The sequence below is a fragment of the Pleuronectes platessa genome, chromosome 1, assembly GCF_947347685.1.
Source record: "Pleuronectes platessa chromosome 1, fPlePla1.1, whole genome shotgun sequence".
Classification (NCBI taxonomy): Eukaryota; Metazoa; Chordata; class Actinopteri; order Pleuronectiformes; family Pleuronectidae; genus Pleuronectes; species Pleuronectes platessa.
Genome location: NC_070626.1, coordinates 26,372,889 through 26,389,475, shown reverse-complemented (window position 1 = coordinate 26,389,475; position 16,587 = coordinate 26,372,889). Strand labels below are relative to the sequence as shown.

Below are 16,587 nucleotides of genomic sequence, written 5' to 3'. Positions count from 1 at the left end.
CGTGAGCGCGCCTCTCATTGGTCAATGCGCACGTGACGCAGCACTGTCCATACAAATACACAACATTTTTTTGTTGTTGTTGTATTTATGTTTCTTTGTCTATTGTTTATGTTTTTTTTCACGCCACGTGCGACATTCTTTCCCCTTATTTAAAAAAAATAATACTATATACTTCCAGGATTTTTTCGCACAAATATCCAGAGCAGTGGATGTTACATTTTCATAAATACTCTATTCTCTTATTCTCTTTTTAGTATACTAACACAGGAAGGTATAAATCCCTTATCCCTTTCTTTTAATGTTAACTTTATTTTTTTCCCCTTTGTGAACGGATCAATATTTTCAAGCATGCTGGACGAGATCTTTCCTGAACATCCGAGGAAACAACCTGTTGCATAATATTTGAACTCCAGTGATTCCCCTGCACTGTACAAGCAAACGGTTTGGTATTACAGTCAGAAATGTACTACTTAACTTACAGCCTGTTTGAATTCGTGGCCAGTATCACAAGAGAGACACTGACTCGTGTATTGTAATGTATACTGACTTTATTCTGTGACATATTGACAAACATACGAGTTGTTTGTGGCTACTAGTTGACAATCCCCCAGTGCTGTTCCCATTTGGCTCACTTGTTGAGGTTGAATACCCTTGGTGTTGCCTCATATTGTTGTATAAGTAATGTGATGGTAATAATCAAAATAGTCAATATATGTTTCTCGTTTCCTCTAAAATGTGCACATGTCATTTCCATGGTCCCTGTGGTCTTGTTTTATTCTTAAGATCAGTTATTTTGGTTTCTCATTAGACTTTAAAGATTAGCCAGGTTGGAACCATCTTCATCTATAGGATATGTTATAGTATTACATAACTTCAGTGCAGAGTATCCCCCCCTTGGATGACAAAATAAACCTGCTGTGCATGTGATAAAGGTGTTTTCCTTCCCAGTATATCTGTTACAAGAATCTTCAACAACATGAAATGAGTTAAAAGACGTAATAATGGAACTTTAAATATCCCATATAATAGAATATATCAGACCTTATAGTTGGCTATGTAGTCATTTTCTGTTAAGGCCTGCTAGCACGCCCCCTGTTGGTCAAATGCTGTCTCCTGTGGACCTGGAGGAGCTTTGTCAGATTTGACTAAATATTTCTTGACGCTGCAGTGATGTCGTAGATGGAGGGTCTGATAAAAAAATACACTATAGATGTACATGATGGTAAATATGTAGAATTCAGTGTTTTGGACTAACCCCATGTTGAAGTTACAGTCTTATCCAGCTGATGGCGACAGAGTTTTAGTTATGTACAATTGATATAATAGTGAAAGTCATTGTTTTCCAGGAGCCCAGTGAAAATCCAATCTTGATCCAGATCGCACCAACAAAGCCTGTGAATAAAATATGGCTCCAATTTTCTCTTCAGTGTGAATATAAATGTCATTCTAAACAAAAATACTTCATATCTATCATCTTCATTTGGTGTTGGGTGGGAAAAGGTGTCCTTTATTCCTTTGGGCTATTCAGTAGCCTCCACAACAGGATATTTAGTAAGCAAGGATGAAACTTGTGGTTGGGCCCCTGGTTACACTCCAGGCTACATGGCACTTAACTTTCTCTCCATGCAGGAACTGGCCACAGTCATAGAGCTGTAGAAATACCTTAGTAAGCAATTAGCCAATTAACTAGTAACAAGTTTGAATAATATCTCAAGGCATTTTGAAGCAAACATGGCAAAAAATCACTGGTACAAGCCTCTCAAATCTTTTATGATCATATCTTGAAGATCTTGATTTCTAACTTTTACTCAAACAAAAAGTAATTATCTTATATAAGATCATCCTAACTTAGTAGTATTGATAAATATATGCAAGTAAATATGCCTATCAAATAGTAACATATGATAGATTTAGTCCAGAGCAATAACTAAATCATAATTTATTTTGTTTTCTATGATAGTAATCTGAATTTATTAATATCTGGCTTTTACTCAGACAAAAAGTAATTATCTTATTTCATATCATTTTATTTTATCTCATCTTACCTTAGTAGTATAATCATATTGGCAAGTAAATATCAAATGATAACATACGATATAATTAGTCCAGTGCATTAAACAAACAAATAAACAAGTAAAGAATGGTCTACAAAGGAACCACAACAACATGGAGGCCAAATAAAACACGAAATAAAGATTAAGACGCTGAGAAAAGTGTCTCTCGTGCTCAGCAGTGGCCCCGCCCCTCGCGTGACGTCACACGTCTTTAAGTTGGGTGTTTTGATAAATCGCAGCTCGCTCGCTCCTTCACATTAACTCCTGAGCACCGGTGTTTCCCACAGCACTTCTACACGCAGCATTAGAGCAACACAACTCGACAACCAGAGTCAGAGCAAACAAGCAGCGATGAAACGTCCCGGGATCGTGTCCTCAGTGATTCTCACCGCAGCTGCTCTGCTCGTCTGCCTGTGTTCAGTCAGAGGTGAGTCTGGTTTTCAGATGTTCCAGCTCTTTGTCTGTTTGTCTGCTCGTGTTGTTGTTGTAGCCTCATCTCTGAGTTGGTCTACCTCCAACGAGAGACTAATCTCACTCGTCTGTTTCCACTGAACTCTCCTTCCCATGATCGAATTCCTTCTCTTGTGCTTTTCTGATGTCGCTCCAGTGTAAAGTCATCAAACCAGTGGACAGGGGTGCTACTGGCAGCAGATCCACTTCTGTGGTTCCCATTGTGTGTGTCTGTGTGTGTCTGTGTGTGTGTGTGTGTGTGTGTGTGTGTGTGTCAGTGGCAGTGATGGGGAAGGTTGGGGTTTTAAAGTGCCAGAGGGACAGATGTGCAACATGTTGCTCATTCAAACTACTGACATGCTTATTTGCCCAAAACTCTTTTTTATTAAAAAAATAAAACAAAATGTATCAGTCAATATCGATAATTATCACGATAAATGTCGGGTTATTATTTAGATTCAAGTTTAAAGCCTGTTTTTGGCTTCTGAGTGAAGGTGACAAATCTGAGGTAGATGAATTAAATGTTGTACCTCCTCACTGCTCACTGCATTATATTGATATATATATATATTGAACCTTTGTTATATTACAAGTAATGGAAACTATATTATTTATGATGTTTTCGTGCCCATCCTTAATAATAGTGATACATTTCAACATTTTCCACCTACAAATTGCTATTTAAAATGATGTCAACATGCAAAGTCATTAACGTGTGCAGTTAATATGTAATTTGTGCAACGTAGCATACATCCCAAGATGCCCTCGTATAACTGTCGTGGTGAACTGGGTAATTAAATGTGAGGCTGCCCTGGTATTACACGTGAGCCTCTGTCATTACAGAGTTGTGTCACGTTACTTGCAGAAGTAAACAGGAGCCTAGTTTCTTCGTGTATGCACAGAACAGAGCAGTTTGTGAAGTGTATTTACTTTCCTGGACACAGCTCCTTCTGTTGATGATAGATCAGTTGAAGTTGTTTTTTCAGGTCATGTGTGTTTTTTGGTGAGGAAACTCCATGTGTGGTCTTCTTGGTGCCAACGTGAAGCAGCTGTCCACTTTTAAGTCTTGAGTCTTTACCCAAGGGGGTTCTGTTCCCCTGCTGCCATGTTGTTTACATCCACAGCCTGTTGTTGTGTTTACTACTCACCTGTCAGTCAGGTTTGCTGCTGTCATGTTGTTGTGCAATCACTCATTCCCAAAAGAGCTGCATGCTCCTGGATAATCCTGCAAGCTCTTAATCCTGCACGTAGACACGTTCCGCTGTCAGTGGTGGCTGCATAAATATCTGCTGTTTAGATTTGTTTACACGTGTAGGGCTTTTTAAACACATAATTCAATTCACTATTTAGAACGTAGGACAAGATGGAGATTATCCTGTGTAATCAGCATCTATTTGATATAATAGATGAGTAGAAAGATTTGTTTGTCAAACTAAAATGCAAAACCTTCCTGAGCTTTAGCCTCTTCATCCTGAGAATTTGCTGTTATTCTCTGACTCATGTGCCAACACGTAGATTATCCCAGAGCTTTGAGCCATTGGTCGGACAAAACAAGACATTATTGGCACCTTGCTCTTTAAGAATCTTATTCTGATGTTCGATAAACCATTAGTCTATTATAAATAATTGTGAGTTGCAGCCCTATTTTCAGTATCAATGCAACAGTACACACTATATTACCACAGCTAGAAAGAAGTCAAACAGAAACATAACTTTAAAGTTCTACCACTATACCATTCTACCATTTATTCACAATTCATTCTTGTACATTAAACTGTTTCTCAATACACATAATGAACGTTAGTAGCACAACCTGTCTGCCTCGTTCCAAATGGTTCAAGCCCCGGTTCAATGGGTTCTGGTATGGAAACAGTTACAGCCACAAATCAAAGTTGTCGTGCTCACATATTCAGGATCACATTCCTGTGTTATTGTTATTTTTGTGGTGCCAAACTTTACAGAAGGTGGAGCTCTTCAGCTTTCACTGATTTCCTCCAGGTTTGTACTTCACACCAAAGAAAAGAATAGTTAAGTCGAGTGAGAGGTTGCATGACGGCTGACGTGGCACCTGATGAGTCAACACACTGGTTAAGGATCAAAGTAATAAAACAAAAAACAGGAATATTCATTGTGGCAGTTGAAGCGTGACTCATCAATCTGGGTCCAGCCGCTCCCTCTGGATGTTCCTGCCTTATTCTTTCAGGATCTGTGACTCAGCTCTGCAGCCACATGGTTGTTACCAAATAACAACAATCTTATACTGTAGCAACAAGAAGAAGAAGTAGATCCATCTTTTCCCCCAGAGTGTCCCCAGGACTCTGAAAGACTTGTGTCCTTCAATGTCTTTCAATGAGAAGTTGTCATCCCTTGGAATTGTGGGAAATGTAGGATCCTGTGTTACAGAGTCTTGTAGGCTAAACGTTTGGAGCTCTCAGGCTCCACTGCTTCAGGTTTGGTGATTATTGTTTTGATGTATCCCTTGAAAGTCCCTCATCTTTATGAAATTGCATTGTTAAATACACATGAACATGTATTGTAGTACATGTTCATGTGTATTTAACACTTAATGTGTCAAAGTGCTCGGTGGATTAGCAGCTGCACAGTTTCCTGAGCTCATTTCACACCCCACCCTCCCTCTTTTACTCAGGCAACTACTGTGAGGTGAACCATTGCCACAATGCAGGAACATGTGTGACAGATGTCGGAGATGATCCCTTCATCTGCATCTGTGCGGATGGATTCGGCGGAGACACCTGTAACCTGACAGAGACAGGTGGGCAGAAGAAGAGGAAGTAAAACGTCACTGATTCCTAATTACTTATGCACTGAAACAAATCTGCTTCCTCCTTCCTGCTGTCAGGACCCTGCATCCCGAACCCCTGTAAAAACGATGGGTCGTGCGAGATCATAACTCCGACCAGACGAGGAGACGTGTTCAACGAGTACATCTGCAAGTGCCAGCCGAGCTTCGAGGGAGCGCACTGCCAGACCAGTAAGTTCCTTATGGTTTTCATTCATAACCTTTGAGCTGCCCTCTATGCCCTGTGACATGCACTGAACTCCGGCTATTCTCCACAGCTTTTTGTGATGAGGGGTGAAGTTCTCAATGTGCTGTAGACAAAAACATCTGATCTCCATAGCGGGGTTTATCAATTTATCACCTCCTGCATCCCCCCCACCCAGGTTCCACCCTCCACCTTAACGCACCGGAGATGATCCTGTTTTTGTTAATGTGTCAGATCTGGATCATCTCCTGCTGCGTGCGTCATATTCGAAAAGCAAACTCCTAAAAATGTTTCCACTTGTTAGTTCATGTCTCGAAATGACTTTCCATCTTTATACCACCTCGTCAGTTTCTTTGGATTTAATGGCCTCAATAAAAAGGAGAGAGCATCAAGACGATATTGATGGATTCCACAGAAAGTAAGAGAATTGGGTCAGTATTTGTCCGTGTGAACACGTGAGGTTGTTCCATACTGTCACAGCATCAGCGGGGAAAGAGAAGTGCTGTCAGCTCAGCAGCTCCATGAATGGGTCTCATTCAGTGGCCTCTGCGCTCACTCGGTTTGGCTAATTAGTAAGTTGGAGCACTTCAAGTCTCTTAGCATGCATGCCTCCCACCGAGGTCCAACACTGAGTCTGAGTATGTGCTTTAGCTCAACCAAATCAGACGAAGAATTTGATAATAACAAATCCTCTTAGAATAATGACCAAATTGGCTTTTGGGGGTTTTGGTTTGTTAGTGACTTAAAAGATTGAGAGTAGGATGGAAATCTGGGATTATATTCAACAAGTGTGAATGTCATTATCAAAATCCTCTGGAGTGTTTACCCTCAGCTTTGTGTGCATGACGGCTGAGGGCTAAACTCATTCTGACGACAAGGAGAGAATTATAGTTTTAAAATATAACTCAATGCTTTGTGAAGGAAGGGCTCACCCTCCCAGTGCCCACGGTCTGACCACCAATTGCAGTGTTTTTTGCAGTCCGGTCATCCCCTCCCAGTCATTTTCTAATTCTGACTCAGACGTCATGGGCTGGACTGGTGTGGAGGTGCTGGGATGGGGTAGAATCTGTCCCTTAGATTAAAGTGGAATGCGGTGCTCAGCAGTGTCACCGCAAGAAGGTTCCCATTTTGGCCGGGGTCCTTCTGTGTGGAATTTGCATGATCTCCCCAGTGTCTGCTCCGGTTTTCTTTTACTCCTGCACAGTACAGAAACCCTGTGGTACACTGATGATCTGTCCAGGGTCTACTCCACCTGCTCCAGCTCCCCGTGCAATCCTATAATACGCAGTATAGACGATGCATGGATGAATTGATGGAAGCTACTTTGGAGAGTTAAAAGTTGAAACTGAAACGGTTACATTTCATTTGCAAATCATCAAATGCTGGATACGACATTTCATTAATTCACGCTTCCTTGGCTTGACTCCTGTCAGTGTTTTTGCCAGAACACGTGGAAAGTAGTCCCAGTTAAGAGGGGATATATTGAGTACAGCTTTCACGGGTCGGGTTTAAAGAACGAAGGCCTTGTGAGGGCAATTTGTTTGTCAGTGTTATATAGGCAGTGCTGTGCCAGTGTTGTCACTGCCATACAGGCATGTGTGTCTAAGTTTGAGCAATCCTCTTAGTGTTAGCGGGAATGAGAATTAAACAGACCCATGTGGCGTTAGGTCAACCTGACGTCTGCTTTAGTCTGGTTTCTCAGTACGACAGGTAAAATGAGGCAGCGAGACAACTGCTCACATGTCATTACTTTGCATAAATAAGCTATACAGTGATAAATATAGAGACTGATGGATATATCCGCATTGGCCTAATATGTGTATGGGACATAAACAACTTTGTAATACACCTCCTACAAACATACATTGTGTGTCTGTGTGGTGCTATGTTTTGATTGTAAAGTTTATTTTAACCTAGATGCAAAGTGGTTGTTGCTTCAGCTTTAAAAATAGAAATAAAAACCCAGATATATAATTGTAGTAATGTTCTGCACTGTTATTGACCAAATCACATCACTGTAAGGTTTTCATTATCAAGTTATCTTCAGGTTCTGCAGCGCCACCTAGTGTCCCTCAAAAACTCAGAAATCCATCTGCACCTAGAAGAGTCAGTAAAATGTATTCATAGTTTTTGTTTAATTGTGTTTGAATGATCAAATCTTGATTTGGCTTTTCTCTGTGATTGTGTTTGAAGATGAGTAAAAAAAAAAGAGTTAATTTTCGTTGCTTTCTATTGGAAACTGTGGTTTTACCCTCTGATTTATATATAAACATGTTGTCAAAGGGCGCCACCTTGTGGAGCTTGGGGAGTGTTTCATAGTTCCCTTTGTTTCGGCTGGGAAACAGGAAGTGAAGACAGACTTACTACTTGTTGCTCTGGTTACTGTGGAGGAAAACAGCTAAATACTGGAAAACTTCACCTCCAACATTTAAACGACTAATCTCCCTCTCAACTGGAATAAAAGATGTTTCTTGAAGAACCCAGTTGAACCCAGAGCTCACTGAGTTCATTATTATTATCATCCCATAAACACACAGGTATCATGTGGGCTAACAGATGGTAACACAGTATAAAGTACAACTTAATTTATATCTTGTTTCTTTTTACAAATCAGTGATACAAAACACAATTATCATCTTTGACCTTTGACCTCTAACCTGACCTTCCCTTTAAACTCGTTGCCCAAAGTGTCACACAACTCCATAGCTTTGCCCCTCTGGGTCATTTCTGTCATCAAGTCACATTTAAGAGAAACCAAAACATTATTTTGGAAAAAAAAAAAACGATCTCTCTCTGAATGTGAACGAGCAGGGGTGACCATACTTTATGTTTCGAAAATGTCTGTCCTCGATAAATCTAAAGTTCTTGAAATCAAATAAGTCGTTATCCCCCCCCCCCAGATGTGAATGACTGTGCCAAGCAGCCCTGTAAGAATGGGGGGGTGTGCAGAGATCTGGAAGGGGACTACACCTGCCAGTGCCCCTCACCCTACGTCGGGAAGCAGTGCCAGCAACGTATGTTCACCTACTCTCATGTACATGCTCACTTCTGTATTCATGTACTGCTCCATTTCCTTAAAACATGTTTAAAAAGTACAGGAGTGAATGGACATGCTGCCAATCCAAGATAATCATTGATATGATAATAATATTCAGTAATAGCTATAGCTTTGGTTTCCAGTGGAGAAAAGTGTGGACATGTAGAGGAACAATTAGAACTAAATGTAACCCTTCCTTTGTTGTGATGTCCCAGGTTGCATTTCCCTGCTGGGGATGGAGGGAGGTGCAATCGTGGAGTCCCAGATTTCTGCTTCCTCCGTGCACTACGGCATTCTGGGTCTCCAGCGCTGGGGCCCGGAGCTGGCTCGGCTGAACAACCACGGCCTCGTCAACGCCTGGACGTCAGACGCCCACGACAGGAACCCCTGGATCGAGGTGAGGGACGCCTCACTGAGAACATGACCTGACACTGTGTGGACATGTTGAGCAGAGCCCAGAGAAGCTGTTACTGTTACAGTATTAATCCAAAACGTTTTTCACTGGATGTTATTTTCCTTTGGTTCACTTACACTTTTGCTGTTGATCTCAGATTAACATGCAGAAGAAGATGCGTCTGACGGGCATCATCACTCAGGGCGCCAGTCGCCTGGGCACAGCTGAGTACATCAAGGCCTTCAAGGTGGCGAGCAGCTTCGATGGAAACACCTTCACCTCACACAGACTGGACGGCCAACGCAGAGACAAGGTGAGACTTTACTGTGCATTCATCAGAAGTTACTGAGTTTTTATTATTTAAATGTCCTCACCTCATCTCCCGTGTCTGTGTCCTGCAGGTCTTTGTGGGCAACACAGACAACGAAGGCACCAAGACAAACCTTTTCAACCCTCCAATCGTGGCCCAGTACATCCGCATCATCCCTGTGGTCTGCCGCAGGGCGTGCACGCTGCGCATGGAGCTGGTCGGCTGTGAGCTCAACGGTAAACACACTGAAAACAACCGGCTGAGTACGATTGTGACGCACATAGAGAGTTCAGGATGGCAACAGTAGTTAAAACACAAATGGGGACAGACGTGATGTTTCCACTGTGAGCAAAGATATTATTGTTAGATTCCTGCAGTGGGGGCGAAGTGAGGAGAAGCTCTTTGGTTAAACTCTGTTTGTTGTTTCACTGTGTTGATTTCTTCTTACTGTGGTCGTGCTCACGAACACACAATGTCTGTCAAAGAGTTTATTTAAACATGGTAACATCTCCCTGGGCTTTGACCGCATAGAAAATGTGAAGTATAAACAGTCCTATGTGGGAAGCCACAGAAAACAGCAACTCAAAGACAGATAAACAAAGATATGGGGTTTTGTCCACCTCAGTCCTTTTGTCCTTTGTCTCCAACAATTACACCATTCAGAGAAACATGTTAAATGTGTACACATTGTCTCTGTGCATGTCTATTTCTTCTATTTCTTCTTTAAATGTTGGTGGAAGCTGATTTGTCTTTTCTTCGGGTGTATTCATTTTTTTCGTTCCCCTCCTCTTCTCCACTCCTTCTCCCTCTTCTGCTGCGTTCCCTCCCTTCCGTCTCTGCACCTGCTTCGGATTCACAGTCTATTCAAACACGGCAGGTTGTTCAGAGCCTCGGGGGATGAAGTCTCGCCTCATCTCAGACGAGCAGCTGTCGGCCAGCAGCTCGTACAGCACGTGGGGCATCGACACCTTCACGTGGCACCCGCAGTACGCCCGGCTGGACAAGCAGGGCAAGACCAACGCCTGGTCCCCGGCCCACAACAACCGCTCAGAGTGGATCCAGGTGTGGAAAACCTCCCTGGTTAAATGTCATCATTGGTGAAAAATGTCTTTTGACCCCAGCAGATGTTGCAGAGAGTCACTGTTTTGTTCGTTCCTTCACTCAGGTCGATCTGCAGAAGACCACGCGTCTCACAGGCATCATCACTCAGGGGGCGAAGGACTTCGGGGTGGTGCAGTTTGTGTCGGTGTTTCAAGTGTCTTACAGTAACGATGGAGAGTCGTGGGACACGGTGAAGGACGAGAACACCGGCGATGATATGGTCAGACATGTATAAATCCCTGAAATGTATTTTTCTGATAGACTGTACATGTTCTGTGCTTCTTAGTAAGTTAAGCTGCTTTCAGACTTCAGCGAGTTGGATCTAATTTGTGGATTTATCAAAAAGCAGCTCAGCTCAGTTTGATCAACAGCCCTCTGATGACAGTTAGCCATAAAGCTGCTCGGTGGACGTCCTCACCCAAAGTACGTTATTTGGTTTGGTTATATAAAGATGGAGGACATGACGGCTCCCCAAAAGTGAAGCCAAAGTGTCTCAATCACACCCCTGGTGGCTGGCTGCAGTACTGTTCACAAATGCAACTCCTCCATGGACCAAACAAAAAGTCAAAATACATGTCAGGTCAATTTTTCTCAAAGATGGTTTCTGTCATGCTATGAAATCACGCTGAGACGTCAATTTTACAATTGCTCAAGCTTATATTAGTCAGTCAGCAGAGTTGTTTTTCATTGGAGAGTTGAACTGAACCTGCTTTATACAGAACAACTGTTTCTCAATAAGTAACATTTTTGCTTTAACCACAACTTGAACCTTTTTCTTTGCAGCTTTTCCAAGGCAACATCGACAACAACTCCCACAAGAAGAATCTGTTCGAGCCCCCGTTCTACGCCCGGTACGTCCGGGTCGTCCCCTGGGAGTGGCACGAGCGCATCGCTCTACGCATGGAGCTGCTGGGCTGCGATGACTAGAAACTCATCAACCACCACTTAACTGTGCTCCGTGCTCCTCCACCGGCTCCTCCACCGGCTCCTCCACCGGCTCCTCCTCCGGCTCCTCCACCGGCTCCTCCTCCGCTGACCCCGGAGGAGACTTTGCATTGGGTGGAGATTGTGTTCCCTGAATAGCTTGGACTCTAACACTCGTAGCACTTTTTGACTAGTGACTTTTTTTATGGTTTATATTAATACAAGCTCGTACATAAGTGCTCGCAGAGGGGCCGTCTGTTGAGTGTCTGTGGTATCAGTAGCTTTTGATAGAATATGAATGAAAATTTGCACAGATTTGCTCTTTGTACTCTTCACATGTTGTAAGAATCCAGGTAGATTTCAGCCGCCTCTCGGGTCTGGAGACGTGATCATCGTGCTCTTCACCTCTTCAGTTCTGCTAAACTGACCCTCACCTGTGACAAACATCCTCTCCACCTTATTCACTCTGTTGTCCTGATGCTGTTTTGTTATTCCAGCCCACACTAGCATTATAACACAGGGTCTGTGCAATATTTAGTTTATTTTGCCATTTTTAAATATCCGGGAAAAGAAAATGTGTCCAGGATTAGAGAATTAAAAATATTTAAATCTGATTTGCAGCACACAGATGGAGCCAATCAATTGATCTAACTAAAAAATATCATGGGCTTTTTGCAGTAGGTTTTTCATGTGATGTTGAATTTTTTTACACATTTTAACAGTTTTATTTGCTTCAGTCTTTCATGTAATTTAATTATAATTTAATCCTTTTTACAACAAATGTGAAATATGTAGAAAAATGTCTTGAAATAAGCATATTTTGCATTATTTGTTTTTCAATTCGCCATTGTTCTTGAACTAAGACTGTTTATTAAATGTTACAAGAAAATAGACTTTGATATGCTTTCATATACTGAATGATTTACCTAATGATCCTTATAAAGTCAAAGATCGTTTATCATCTTGAAGTTGTTTCTGCGTCTAAAATATGATGATATAATTATTCTAGGTTGCTATTCCAACTAAAGATTAACTCAGTATTAAATGGATTCTGCTAAAGAAGAATAAGTTTGTTAATCGAACTGAAATTATTAAAGATTTGGATTTTCTATAGAAGGAGTAAAATTATCATACGTGTTCTTTAGGAATTTAACGGGGGCCTGGATTCAGAGCACGTGCTGAGGAGCTGTTCTGAGTTACAAGTTCCTGATTGTGTAAATTTGCTGCAACATCACAATTTGAGGGACTCGGGCGATAGACCGGCTGTCGCTTGGATGCTGGTTTCCTGCACAAAGCCCACACTCTGCAGTTAATGAGAGTAATGACACACTGTTAGCCCCTCATCTGGCTGCTCAGATCCCAGACCTGCTGTGACTGGCCCCGGGCTTCAGCTTTCATCTGTGTAAGACTGCGCCCGGCGTATGTAGACGTGCATTTTGTGTATGTTTCACAGCGGGTTTCAAATAAAAGATGATTGCAGGAAAACACAGCAGCAAACATCTGCTTTCAGAGAGTTAAGGAAGGATGTAAAGAGGTTTGTCGCCCAAGAAATCCTTCCACACAATATGAGCCTTTTTCTTCTGGTTAAAACTACTGGGATTTAAGTCCTTTATGTTTATAGGAATATAAACATAAAGTCATTGTAAGTCACTTTTATTAAATCATAATTAAACATCCCTTCATGCTACCATGCTACCATGCAGATTTAACAGCCTTTACTGTACTGTGTTGGGAAAGAAAGAACGTTAATGGTTTAGTAGAAATAACATGATAGCGTTGCTGAGACTCAAAGAAGTCTTTCAGTAAAATAATTTGCCTGTTACATTTTTTATTTTACAGTTCTACAGTTAATACAAATGGATATTGGAGGGAAACTCTAATTTAAATGTAATAATCTTCTCTGATGTGTAAAAGATTAAATAAAAAACATGCTTTCCCATCTTAATGTGCAACTTAACTTGAACTATAAATGTGAGATGTACATTTATATGTATGTACAGTATATATATAAGCATATTGACTTTAATGACAGTAATCTTATATAACATAAAAATAGAACCAACAGAATAAGACCTATTTTACACGCAAGAAATATGTCTGAATAAATGTTTAAATACTAAATTAATGTAAACAGTTTGTGAATGTAAAATTCAGCCTCTGAAATATAGAAACTAAAAATGCCATTGTATCTGGATGTTATCAGACTTCTCCTGATAAATGAAAGTGGGGAAACGTCTCTGAGCTTCTCTTCACTGACGCTGGCAGCAGCCGACAGAGAAGGTGAGAGAGCTGCTGATCCAGTTGTGGCAGCAGAGCAGCACTAACAGCTCTGCTCCTCTTTGTAAAAGAAAAGTCAGAATTAACAGAAAGTGTTGTCGAACCTGTTTTATCATCAAGGACTGGATCTTTAACTCCTGCAGTGAAACCAGTGTCTCTAATGGACTCCTGAACACATTTTCCAGCAGTAGAGCTTTTTCCTTCTGAGGGACCTGAAGGCAGAACATCAAGGTAAGTGAAGACAATATATACATTTATAAATAAATTAGAAAGGTAATGGTGTTTGGAATATACTTTATAAAATGAGTTATGTGTCTCTTCTGAAATTACTTGTGAGTATTTAAACTTTTTTCTGTAGTCACCTGACGTCCAGGTGTGTTATGATACTATAACACTTGTGTTGTTAATAAAACAGTAAGAGCCTGAAGGAAATGATGGAAAGATCTGCTGCAAATTAGAAAATTAGAAAAAGCAGTTTTGAAGCATAAACATTTTAAAAACTGTTCAAGTGGCAGCTTAACTTTATCATAGAGAACAGTCTGTTAACAGGGTGAGATGCTGCCTACTACTGGAACTGTTGTGCCACTGCATGAAGACCACAATGAGCATATTGTTCTTTACAGGTTTGATTCCATTAAGGATCAGGGTTCATCATCACAGCCTGGGTGGTGATGATGGTGATGATGATGATGATGATGATGATGATGATGTTGGGGGCTCAGCTGGCCCTCGCTGCCCCCACAGTCCCAAACAAGTTCTCCTACTACGACCTCCTCGGTGGAAATGACAACAAAGAAAGTACGAAATGTTGGTCTATTTCATCTTTGTGTTTTAAGTGAAAATGCTTTAGAAAAGAGAGCAGTGTTTTCTTTTTCACCCCCTAACCCTAACCCTAAACTCAGCTCTTGGATGCACTGTGTATATTTCCCACAGCTCCTGTGGGTGGTGTGAGGATCCACGTGGCCCCGGCTCAGGCAGCAGTGTTTGCAGCTAAAGGGCAGAATGTCACTCTGCCCTGCAGGTTTTGGTACGAGCCTGAGTTGAGCTCACCCAGAAACGTGAGGATCAAGTGGTCCTGGCTCCCTGCGGCTGGAGGACCTGAGACAGATGTGCTGGTGGCAATCAGCTCCCGCACTCGAAGCTTTGGGGCGTTCAGGTGGTTCGACACAGGACAAATAATTATTATATTATTATTATCATTATTTGTGGCTTCGTGACCTCGTTTGTCTTAAACCTCAAGTCACTGTGAGTCTGTTGGTGTCTGTGTGTCAGGGGTCGTGTGCAGCTCAGACAGGATTTCCCAGGAGACGCGGCCCTGTTGATGCCTGGACTCCAGTTGAAGGACACGGGACGGTACCGCTGTGAAGTGGTGGACGGGCTGGAGGACAAGAGCACCTCCGTTGACCTGGAGCTACAAGGTCAGTCAGTGTAGGATTTCTGAGCGTATGGAGAGTTTGTGCACGATGAGATAATGATAAAGTCTGAGTGTAGGTCATGCTGATTTAAAAAATATACGTATGACGTCTCTCCGTTTAGATTTTGAAGAAAATCAAATGACTTGACTCGAGAAATCAGGCGTTGACGGTTTTAAAGTAACCTTCATTAAAGGTCAGATACATTATAGTCTTTGCCACTAGATGTCGCACTAGCACCACAATCTCAGACGTGGCATGAGGGCCTTTGACCGGCCTGCACCGGTCTGAGTAATACTAATCTAATGACAGTTGCAGTAACAGTCGTAGTAACAGAAGTAGTATGAGTAAATGTACAGCTCAGTAGTATCACACAATTTTTAAGTAGAAATATTTGGAGCCCACATACTTTGTTTTACAGTACATCAGAGAGTAGTGACATCATTTCCTCCCCCCCAAGGTGTGGTGTTCCCCTACCAGCACCATCAGGGTCGTTACCAGCTGAGCTTCCTGGGAGCCCAGCGGGCCTGTGAGGAGCAGGACTCCTCGATCGCCACCTTCACGCAGCTCCTCCAGTCCTGGAAGGAGGGTCTGAACTGGTGCAACGCAGGCTGGCTGGCCGATGGCACGGTCCAGTACCCCATCACCCGACCCAGAGGGTCATGCGGGGGGCAGGACCTCGCTCCGGGGGTTCGGAGCTACGGCAGAGGGCACCTGCTCCCTCATCACTATGATGTCTTCTGCTTCTCCTCGTCCCTCCGAGGTGCCATTACCTCCTTCCTCCTCATCACTGTCTTTGTGTGCATCAGCTAATCAGGCTTCATTAAACCTAAATCAACCTCAACTCAACAGGGACAAATTACACTGCAATGAGTATCAACTAAGAGTCTTAAGCCAACAAACACAAAGAAATTCAAATAATTATTGACAGGATGATCAGAGAGGATTTCCATACATCACAAAGTCTCAGGTTCAACAAACTTTACTACAGACTCGATACTTTCTATCATTTAAAGCCTTTAGAATCTTATTTGTGCAGAACAATCACAAATAAATAAACAATAAATGTGTTTCCTTCAAAGGGAGAGTCTACTATCTCCAGCCCTTCCACAAGATGAGCCTGCCTGAGGCCCGGCAGGCGTGTCAGGCGGACGGAGCAGAGGTCGCTAAGGTCGGACAGCTCTACGCTGCCTGGGAGTTCACAGGGTTGGACCACTGTGACGCCGGGTGGCTGGCCGACGGAAGCGTTCGCTACGCCATCAGCCGGCCGCGCCAGAACTGTGGCCCCTCTGAGCCGGGGGTTCGCAGCTTCGGCTTTCCACCGCCACAGCACAGGCATGGAGTCTACTGCTATAAATCAGTGGAGGAATGAGTATAGATCACAGCAGCTCCTCTGTTCGGTCTGAAATGTAAAGTTGGCTCAGATTATTTTAATACATGTATCCTGCTGAGCGTCATAATACTGTGTAAAGAGGTTTTCAAGCTATGTCTATGTTTGTTCATGGAATAAACTGGTGAAATGAACATTACTACTTGAATTTAAACTGAGAATAATTCAAGTGGAGATTATTCTGATACTGACACATTAACTGTGCTAATATCAACATCAAGTCAATTTCACAT

The 16,587-nt window shown here is 42.3% G+C and overlaps 2 protein-coding genes across 2 annotated transcripts; both read left to right on the top strand.

The window, feature by feature from the left end:
• Positions 1–2,257: 2,257 nt before the first annotated feature.
• Positions 2,258–13,220, top strand: LOC128437731 (EGF-like repeat and discoidin I-like domain-containing protein 3). The gene is made up of 10 exons (XM_053419967.1): positions 2,258–2,481; positions 5,152–5,277; positions 5,365–5,496; positions 8,410–8,523; positions 8,762–8,943; positions 9,098–9,253; positions 9,342–9,486; positions 10,128–10,312; positions 10,416–10,571; positions 11,135–13,220. Exons 1-10 carry the CDS (start codon positions 2,406–2,408, stop codon positions 11,276–11,278), a joined length of 1,416 nt encoding a protein of 471 aa, XP_053275942.1. The 5' UTR covers positions 2,258–2,405; the 3' UTR covers positions 11,279–13,220.
• A 1,003-nt stretch (positions 13,221–14,223) lies between these two features.
• Positions 14,224–16,336, top strand: LOC128440585 (hyaluronan and proteoglycan link protein 3-like). The gene is made up of 5 exons (XM_053423342.1): positions 14,224–14,350; positions 14,486–14,708; positions 14,825–14,970; positions 15,425–15,727; positions 16,047–16,336. Exons 1-5 carry the CDS (start codon positions 14,224–14,226, stop codon positions 16,334–16,336), a joined length of 1,089 nt encoding a protein of 362 aa, XP_053279317.1.
• The last annotated feature ends 251 nt before the right edge of the window (positions 16,337–16,587 follow it).